Source organism: Cyprinodon variegatus, unplaced genomic scaffold, assembly GCF_000732505.1.
Source record: "Cyprinodon variegatus isolate N-32 unplaced genomic scaffold, C_variegatus-1.0 Scaffold58, whole genome shotgun sequence".
In the NCBI taxonomy this organism is placed as follows: domain Eukaryota; kingdom Metazoa; phylum Chordata; class Actinopteri; order Cyprinodontiformes; family Cyprinodontidae; genus Cyprinodon; species Cyprinodon variegatus.
Window position 1 is genome coordinate 953,460 of NW_015150511.1, and position 10,663 is coordinate 964,122.

The 10,663-nt window shown below is 40.4% G+C and overlaps 1 protein-coding gene across 1 annotated transcript in view; it reads right to left on the reverse strand.

Annotated features, from left to right (window-relative positions):
* Window positions 1-8,636, reverse strand: part of per2 (period circadian clock 2) — a 26,818-nt gene extending 18,182 nt beyond the window's left edge. Inside the window, exons 1-5 of the mRNA XM_015371465.1 lie at window positions 8,510-8,636; window positions 3,040-3,583; window positions 894-986; window positions 580-734; window positions 356-477 (exon numbers count right to left, since the gene is read on the reverse strand). Coding sequence (XP_015226951.1) covers window positions 356-477; window positions 580-734; window positions 894-986; window positions 3,040-3,476 — 807 coding nt within the window. The 5' untranslated portion in view covers window positions 3,477-3,583; window positions 8,510-8,636. The remainder of the gene's footprint in view (window positions 1-355; window positions 478-579; window positions 735-893; window positions 987-3,039; window positions 3,584-8,509) is intronic.
* Between the last annotated feature and the right edge of the window lie 2,027 nt (window positions 8,637-10,663).

The window sequence follows — 10,663 nt, forward strand, 5'->3', positions numbered from 1 at the left end:
CGATGGTTAACATGCGATCAACTTGCGATCGGGCGATGGTTAACATGCGATCAACTTGCCATCGGGCGATGGTTAACCCCAAGCCCTGAATGATATGCACAGAGCTGTTGATAATGTAAAAAACCTGATTTAAATTAACTAAATATGTCTTAAAAGTGCATTTTCCTTCACTTAGAGCAGGTCAATAAGGTGCTCTGTCAACGGAATTATTACACATGATTCACAGGAAATAAGATTTTTTTCTAAAGGAAAAATAGACTTATTTTATGTTAATCCAATTTTGCATTTTACGGTGATCTATTCTGAGCTGCATTTTGTTCCTGAATCTCAAACTGAAGTCTACCGTCGGACTTACGGTGTTTTTCAGCGTGTATTCGGAGGTGATGGTGTTGATTTCTTCTATGGTGTACGACGACACGTCAAAGCCAGGCGGATGACTGTCATTGATCATCAGCATCTGGTAGTATTCCTCATTAGCTGTGGAATCCAAACACATCAATCAGATCCTAATTGATCACAAACATCGGTTTTCTCATTATTTTTTATTATTTTAGAAAAGCTGGGGTGAGCGTGTTTTACCTTTAACCTGCTTGATACACCGCAGCGCATATTTGAGCGTGTTGACGGTGTTGGATTTGCCCTTGCTTCTCTTTTCTGGAGGCAGGTGCATCTTGAGCTCCTTGAGAGTCTTGAAGAGCTCCTTCTGAGTCTTGGCTTTGGCCGACTGTTCGCTGCTGCATGACGCCATAGAGAGAGATGCACAGGTGTCACAATGACGAGGTCTCACCAAAGATGTCGCACTCTACATTTAGAGTGTGACTGGAAACACGTGGATCCTCCACATGCTGAGATTTCTAGAACTGTAGAGAGACAGATAGAAATCCAGGACTCACCTGCAGCCGCTGGTTGACGGATTGTCCTGCTCGGAGCTCACCAGGCTGAAGGCGTTGGAGCTGCTCGGCGGAGACGGGCTGTGGGAGTTGGAGCTGTAACAAATGGCAACAGGTCATGTTATTTTAGGCAAACAAAGAAATTTCTGCAATTAGAACAAAGTTTTCTGCACAATGATTTGCATTCATGGTTCGGCTCTAATGCTACGTTCAGTCCCAAGCAGCAGAAGCAGCAGAAGCAGATAGTTTACGTGCAAAGTCAATGGTTGACGCACATCAAGGCACAGCAAAAGGTCCTGCGGCGCGTTTTGAGCAGCATGAGCAGCTCCTCATGAACCTCTGAGCATCTGACCCTCTTCAGAAGCAGCTGCTGAATTTGGAAAAATTCCACTTTAACTGCTTAACGAGCCGCATCAACCAATCAGAGAAGCTGATCTGGGAGCTGGCAGGGAGTCGGACACAGCACTGCTGATGCAGAGCGCTATGATCGCTCCTCTGAAACAGTTTATTAACGCCTAAATGTAGAAACTTGCAAGCAAAACTTTTTCTCTTTTATTATCCTGGTGCCTTCAGTTTGTAGGACTTTCTCACTTAAAAATATATTAAAACTACTTTTCACCCACTGATCACAGCAAATATAGCTGCCATTGTTCCAGGCAAAGAAAGGGTAGCTCCGCCCAACGCGCATCAGAATCACTTTCGCAGCAAAGATGCTTCAGCCACTTGTCAGAACTAAACTTGTAAAAGCATTAAAAAAGAAGCAGCATGTGCAACTTTGCTGCTTCTGCTGGGTGCGGTCTGAACGTAGCATAAAGATCAAACGATACGGGTTCTTGATTAGGGCCGATAATTTAGACATCAATCTAACTAATCCCTGATATGTGCCGCCGATTCTTGCTGCCTTTTGTGCATTTTCTTCCTTTGTTTGAATCGAACAAATGATATAGAAGTTTATGTTTGGAGTGAAATGTAAAATGTTTGGGAACCTGATAAACTCATAAAAGGTGCAGAATGTGTTTTAGTTGACGGAGCCAAAAGGCCTGTTGACTTCTGCTGAAGGTTAAATCCAGATTAGGGCTGAAAAATAACGATTATTTTGTAAATTGTTGATTATTTTGTTAATTAATTACTTAATAGTCAGATAGCCTGAGGTCTCTTTAAGATTATTTTTTTTGCAGAATTAAACCAAGTAAAACTAAAACGTTTCCACTTGAGGAGTTCCAGATAGAGCAGATTGACATAAGAATACTTTTATTTTTATTTTTTAAAGCTACAGTGTGTAATAATTACAGGGATATTCAGTCAGAAATGTAATATATTATACATAACTATGTTATTTATCATCATCTACGAGCTCAGCCTCTTAACCTTTTACTATTTTGATATAATTACTTCTCTAACTCGTTCGCTATGTCAACTAAAGGCACATTTTAGAGTCTCTATACTCCAGTTAATGATTAATCGATAACTAAATTACTTAATAATTATTTCAATATTCCATTAATCTCGATTAATCTGATTAACTGTTTCAGTTCTAATCTAGATAAAACTTTCTTGGACAAAAACTACTAAATTAGAATGAACTTTGGGAAGATATTAAATCAGATTTAGATGCTTTCTTTGATATGAATCCCACTTCCAAGTTAATAACGTTTAAAATGTATAGTCTCTATTATGAAATGTTTTTGTTTTTTTGGGGGGGGGGTCTCAGATTGAGCAGACTGCAGCATGTGAAACGTGTTTCCTGTTGTTTCCATGTCAGCGACACGAAGGAGAAAGTATAGCTGGTTACGTAACGGCCAGCCAGGTAGGGTCCTATTGTAACAAGAGATAATTATGAAAGTCATGTGGGGGGTGGGGAGGGGGGGGTTACTTCCAACTTCGTGCAGAAAAACCAGTTTGAACCCGATTTATCTGATGACCTCACTGAGCTTTCCGAGGGGATTCTTTATCTTTGTTTAAACAAACTCAGTCGATCTGAAAGGTTTATGGGATTTCTCACTCGCCAGGGACCCGGATTCAATGAGGAGGAAAGACGCAGCAGTATCTGAAACTCCAACCGACCTCACTTCCGCGACCTAATTGGTCTGGGGGGGTAGGGGAGGGACAGGCTGGATTCGGGGTGATTCAGTGCGTGATGAGCACTCACCTCTTATTGCTTCCTGATGACTCCATGATAGCAGAATCCTTCCCGTTGCCGTTCACACTTCCCACGGATTCGTTGCCGTGGGACTCGTTTCCGTGAGATTCGTTGCCATGGGATTCCGTCCCGCTCCCGCTCGAGCCGCCCATCTCCACGTCCTCGTGGAGGGGCGTCCGCTGGCGCTTCCTGTCATCGTGCGGGGAGCGCAGAGAGGCCGTGTGCTCGTGTCCGCTGTCGCTCCCCTCGGACGCCAGTCCTAACTCGGGTTCTAGCTCCCCCCCGTCCTGCACGCCGCAGCCCTCGCCGTAACTGCTGGCCATACGGTGTAGTTGGCTCATGGAGCCACGCGGGTGGCCTTGCTCTTCCTCAGCCCGGTAACCGACCCGTTCGTGGCCGTCCAGAGCGGAGAACTGATAGAGCTTTGAGTCGCTGTCCTCAGACATGAACCGGCAGAGAATGTGAGGTTATGTCACTTTCCACATGGCCATGCCTGAAACCTGTAGCAGTGCGTTGAAAAGGGAGTCGACGTCTCAGCTGCTGAGGTTCAATCCTAGGGAGACAAAAGAAAAAGATTAAATTAGGCGATACAAACCCTCTACAATGAGCCGTACCTCCATTAATCTAAAATAAAGAAATATCTAAAAAGGGAAACAATCAATACGGATCATCTCAAACCATCCAGCAAATCTACAGCTGGCTCCCTTTGATATGAGCAGACGGGCTGCGGTCGCAGCGTCGCTGAAAGAGCAAACACCAAATGAAAGGACAACAGTGTGAAGTTCACTTCATTTCACAGAAAGGCCGCCGCCATCGCCGCCGCCGGCCGCGGTTTGAAAGCAGCCTGATATCTAACCTTTCTCAGAGGATTGAAGCCCTTCGACACTGTGATACACTCCAAAGACCTCTAAACAACAAAGGTTCGCACACAGCGAGGAAAATGAGGCCAAAAGAGACTCAGCAGGACCCCTCCCCTACCTGTTGCTTCACACAGCTGGTCATTTTGCTGGATAGTAAGCTGCTTAACTATTATTAAAGGAGAAACGTTCAAAGCTAGTAATAATAGCCTCGACCCAAGCAGGATTAACTTGATAATATTAGCTGGCTGTGATTATGTTACTTTAAAAAAAAAGAAACAGAGACAAAAAGCAACACTGATGCTAATTTAGCAAAATAGCTCAGGCTAAAAATGTCATTTATTCCACTTCTAGCCTCAACTTTTCTATAAAAACATAAATTTTTTCAGTAATAACACTTCCACAGTCCATCTAGAGTGGTGGAGAATAAAATTATTAATATTCTGAATAAAATGTAGACAGTAATCCATATTGGCGGGTCCAAAATATATATACATTAACTTCTGGTTAGAGATGCCAACATAAACAAGACGGGACTCTGCACCAATAGGAACAGTAGGTTAAAGACACACAAGACGGAGCTTAGGCGCGGCCAGATGCTAGTAGATCCATGATGTAATTAAAATAAATAGAAAATATGCAAAATAAAGGACATTGGTCAAGCTTTCGAGCATCGGTTAGTACTTATGGAAGGGAAGCAGAGGGCTGGTTAAGATTCTCAGTCATCCACATCATAGTCATTCCAAAAAAGTTAAAAATAAAAAACACTAGACTTTGTTTTCCAAGTTTGAAGACATTTCGCTTCCCATCCTGAAAGCTTTTTCAATTCAAAATGTCAGATTAGTGTTGAGCTCCTCATTCCGTCTTTGTTGAGCTCAACACAGATGGGCTACGTCCTCCAGACAAGACTTGGCTGTCCATCTGCACTTTAAGGACAAAGGACGTTAATCTGAGGAGCAGAATGTTGACTTTTTGGACAAGGAAGACAGGTGGTTTGAAAGGGGTGTGAAGAAGGCCATTTATGTTCAGAGAGAAAAAAACAACCTTAAGAGTTAGAGTTGATTCCTTCCCGTTTTCATCTCAACCCCCATCCCTACGCAGGGACCACTACGCCTCAAACTCAATGCTAATTCTGGCATTTTGAATTTAAAAAGGTTCCTAGATGGGAAGCAAAACGTCTTCAGACTTGGAAACAAAGTCCAGTGGTTTGTTTTTAACTTTTTGGAAAGGGAAGCAGAGATTACTGCTTTTCTTCTGATCAGGTAAATGTTTGTTAATGCTAACCAAAGGTTAGCCTTTAACAAGGTTGGCATTAATTGTAGAGTAACCAAAGGTTAAATGCCTATACCATTTAGCAAAAGATTAGCATTAGCTTTAACGAACCTAGCAACCAGCTGGCTTAAAGGCTGCTTATCCTCCCGCAGCAGTGTTTCGCAGTGAGCTTGATATTTTTGATTTATGCCAAATATTGAAGCGTGGTCTGCGCTATGTCATTCCACGCAACAACGCTGGAGGGCCAATCAGGAACTAGCTGTGGGTCTAGATACGGCAGAGACGGTGAGGAAGTGGGGGCAAGTTTGTGCGACAACGGAGGGACACAAGGGCGAAAAAAAGCGGGAATCATTTGCGTTCACTGCGACACACACATGCAGACGACCTGGTTTCTGAGTATAAATCAGCCTTTCAAGTATAGAATGAGCAGCTGGTACGCCTTAAACCTGTTGCTTTCACCTTTAAAATGGCTCCTGTAAAGATAAACTAACTGTTTAAATGGGATTTTTTAGTGTTTATCTACTTTTTTTTTGTTTTTATATCAAAGTTAAAAGAACAAATTGATACAGTTTACAGATTATAACTATAGTAAGGATTTAAATAATGATTATTTTGTTAATTAATGAATTAATCTGTGGATTTTTGTTTGATAATTAAACAGCAAAAGGTTCCTTCAAGAAGATTTTATGTAGAATTTAATCCAGAAGCAGGTAAGAATAAAACTATTCCACTGCAGTGGTTCTGGATAGAGCATTTTGATGACAAACATGGAGTTTCTATTTGTATTATTTATAATTCTGGTATAATTACTGCTCTAACTGGGTTGCTCTTTCAGGTCCTGCAGTTGAAAATCCATTTTCTAAATTAGTTGAGGGTTATTTGAACAATCAATTAATTATGAGAAATAAATTTAATTGTTTTCTTCCTAAACTATAGTGATATATTTATTTGATATATTGCAGGTCCATGTAAAAGACAACAAAAACAGATATTTTATTCCTCTGGACCGACCTGGAGAGGATTTGATTTAGATTTTTTCTAATAATTAGGTTGTTCATGAGCACCTTTCAGCCAAATATCTGTTTGATTAAGTAGAGATGATAGAAGAACAGCACAGGTTAATATTTCAGGATCACTGCAGCCCCTTTGTTTCTCCTGCAAGGGTGAAACTTTGAGCTATTTGGGTCCGTTTGGCACCGATTTGGAAAATCCTGGCAGGAGGTATTGAAGCCAAAACCAAAACTATTTCCCTGTTCTCCTGCTGGTCGGTATCAGGTTACAGTTATTTATGTAAGCGCAACATTCAGCAGCTCGTCTATTATTGGCACTTTATATAAGCCGAATTTCTTTCTTAGAAATATGGATTTTTTCTTTCACATTTAGGATGCATTTAAACCCCGGGAGGTTTCCTGCCTCTCCTACACACTCACTCCTCAGAGATTAACCAATAATAAGTTTAGAGAGTGAAAAACAGCCAAGCTGTTCGGCAGGATTTCCCATTGGCTGCTGCCTGCAGCCAATCAGAGAAAAACGAACCGCAACAGGTTAACGACACCAGCAAATTAGGACATAAACAATTCCTTTTTGTGTTGTTATTAAAATAATCTGGAATATGATTCCCAGGATTTGGATTATGGGTATAAAAACATTCATGTCATTTAGATGATTTACTGTAGAGGCTCAGTCTGAGGGGAATGAATGAAGGAAATTATCCAAAAGTAGGTTAACCTAATAAAAACGCAATTTTACTGTATTAATAGTAGATATTCTATCATTCTTTTTTTTTTAGGTATTGTTAGTTTTTTCAGTAAAATTATGCATCTCGATTATTGTGCATAAAGTATACAATTAAACCTTTGAGGCAACAAACTCACATTTTCCCCCAAAAAAACGGGGAATCTATAAAATAAAAGAACCTAAACAACAGGAGCAAATAAGATTATTGTACATTTTCATTCCTTAAATTAATTTTAAAAAGCCTTCTACTAACAGCGAAGGTCTAACTCACCAGAAAGATGGTCTTCCAAAAAAAAAAGATTCTCACCAGGGGAAATTAAACTGAAAACTCTGTTTAAAGATGAGATGCAATTCATGGAAATAAAGATATAATTCTCCAGGTAGGAAGAGAAAGAAATGCGTGATGCCATGAAAGAAGCAGCTCTGCTTCCATGGGAGTCCTGATCCAGAGTGAGCCCTGATCCAGCAGCACACTAGCACAGATCTCAGCATTATACAACTTGGCTCCAGTCACATGGATTCAGCTATAGCTCAACACAAAGCTGGAAGCCCTGTTTCATAAAACCACACGCTGCTTTCTTCTTCTAGGAACTCAATGTCCAGGAGTGCATTCTTTTACAGAAATGTTATAAATCTTAAAAATGTGTGCAACTCAGATTTTGGGAGGGGTTTTATTTACCTTGTCAGATGAAACTGGAAATAGAAGCAAAATCCCTAATTTCACATTTTCTTGATTAGACAAATAATAATGATACAAATCAGGAAAAACAGGTTAACTTTCTTTTCTTTTTGTACCCCAATTTTATCATAAATATATAAAAAAAAAAACATCTGTGTTGATGTTTGTGGGCAAAAATGAATTATTAACAAATATATTATTGTTATTATTAACAAATATATTTGATTAATAGAATCAATTGGATTTAATGTTCAGTAGAAAATTGAAAGTTCTATTTTTAAAGAAAGAGGTTATTTTGTTTGATCAGTAGGCATTTAGGATTATAATAGAAATAAAATTTAAATAAAATTGTCTATATAATAAGTTGAAGCCTTTAAATATATTTTCCAAATAAACAGAAACTAAAGATCAGATTATAATTCCTACACCTGTACTTTTAATAGTCATATATTAGCTAAATGTGGCACTTCCATTGTTATAGCAGGTCAATCTGATATTAATAAAATAGGTTTTACCAATTACATCATATATTACGTCCCTATAACAGTTTTAATGGTGAAAATAGGAATAACTGTGTTTCTATAGTTTTATTTAGTGGCTGCTGACCTGCTGTTCACATCCACACACGTTGACCTGCAATCCAGCGCACGGTACACTGACACAGTTATGTAAAAGTAGGGATATGATTAAAAAACAGCCACATATGTGCCATATTTTAACGGCAGCTCGTTTTAACGGCTAAAACTAGCCGGCTTATTGTTTTGTTGACAACAAAGTCATGAGAAAAAGCAAGTTTTAACGTGTTAAAGTAAAAAAAAGTAGAGCAGTCGGATTCCGCGCATGCGCACTTCGTTTTTTTGTTATGCAACTTATTTTTTGAGCACAAGCTTTAAATCAGGGTAAAACTCAAAGGAAGACAAGATGGAGGACCAACCTGTGACGATGATGTGCAAACCGCCTCTCCGTCTGAGAAAAGGGACCAAAACAAGCCGAGCAGACCGATGAGAATCATAGGTTTAAGCTAACCGGTATTCCTCAATGGGAAAGCGGCTTCTGACTGACTGACTCGGCGGCGCTCGCCTCCCCCCACCCCCCAGTTCTTCGACAACGTCCCGCTGGCCAATCAGAGAGCAAGCCTCGCGACCTCAATTCAAGACTCCTCCCTCGGGCTCAACCGATTGGTTGTCGTTTCGAGGTTTCCATAGTGAGCGTTACGGAACAGCGATAGCGGCAGCTGATTGGTCCAAACCGCTGTCCGTCGTTTTATATAAACAAGGCGGTTTTCGCACGTGGAATCTCATGTTGTGTGTGTCACAGCGCTTTGTTGCAGGGGCAGTTACGACTGCAGGGAATTGCTGGGTTCAATCATCATATCAGATGTTGCCCTTACATAAATGCTAAATATGGCAGCTGGAAGGAAAAACAAAAATAATTTTTGACACATTTTGCAGTAAACAGACCGCAGCCAGAATGAGTCCAAAGCGTAACCTGCTCGCATAATGATTTTTTTACACGTGGGAAACGTCACTGGGTTGATCGCTGGCGCTCATTGTCCAGATTACAGCTTTAAAATCATTAGCTGCGTCACATTTGACTGTGGTCCTCTGAGGGGGCAGGGGCTTCTCCCACATGGGGGGGGGTCAGGTCATTTTGGTGTTCCATTGAAGTAAGGTTTTAAAAAATAACTTTTACTCTTTAATAAGCAAATGTTGTATCTTATTATCCTCAGATATTAACTGGAAGAAGATGCAAGATCCAGTTACCTCCACATGGAAATGTCATTTCATTCAATAATAGGCAGAGGCAGTCCTAGTCAGGGGCCATCAGGGGCCTGTGCCCCTGTAGAACTAGTCCTGGCCCCATGTAGACAGATATATTTATGTCATTTTGTTTACACAATTTTAAACAAAAAGAAATTTAGTTTAGAGCAGCTCTCTAGACAATTTCATTTCTTAAAGTGCAGCCTTGATCAGGTCAGCAGCAGCAGTTGTTGAGCTGCTAGTACTGCCTCCAGCTCCGGAAGCACTCACTTCTCCTGGCTCAGGGGAGGAAGAGGACGATGATGACGATGCTGTGAGGGGGGTAGCCTCCTGGGTTGAAGAGGCTGACGTGGTTGAAGCAGCAGTGGTGCCATCGGCAGGTTTAGCAGCGACAGATGATGCTGGAGAAGGTGTGGAAGCCGGAGGGAGCCGGCAGGGGATGTTTCAGCATTTGGCAGGGAAGCATCTAGAGTAGGGATGCACGATATAATCGGCCCCCTATCGGTATCGGCCTTAAAACTGAATATCGGACATTGGCCACCCCACCGATATTTAACCCGATATTTGATCAGCTTCTGAGTTTCTAAAGTCTAAAAAAAAAAAAAAAATACTATTTTTTCTTCCTCAAAAACTTCTTTTTTACAGACTTAAAAACTTCTAAAGACGAGGGAAAAAATATTGATGCAATAAAATATCCCAATATCTTCATATGCTGATATATTGCCATTTAAAAACACCATATCAATCTCTTTTACTAATGAAATATTGCTATATGTCATCGTTATGCTACGAAATCCCCCGAAAATTCACGAAATTTTGCCATATTTTTATATGTTGATATATTGACGCGGTATCGATCTATTTTACTAACAATATCTCACAAGAATTTGCAAAATATCACGAGAGTTTGTAACAGAACGATGAAATTTCACGAGATTTTGAAAGTAAAATAGATCGATACCGCGTTTTTAAAAATCAATTTGATATCAGCATATGAAAATATATTTGAGTATATTATTTTTCAAAGTGTCAGAAATGGATAACAAAACTGCTATTTTCAATGACTACTTATTTTTGTCCAGCTTTAACATCGGTATCCATATCGGTTATCGGCTACATGAGTTTTAAAATATCGGCATATCGGATATCGGCCAAAATCCCAATATCGTGCATCCCTAATCTAGAGTGCATTCCATCCGGTACTCCTGGAGCAGCCAAGATTCCGTCAGAATGATGTGAAGCAGTTCATATCTCCCTTTTTTGAAGAGAGTTCGAGTCGGAAATGATCATTTTGTTTTCCAACGGGCGGATGTTGGAGAGCAGGATTG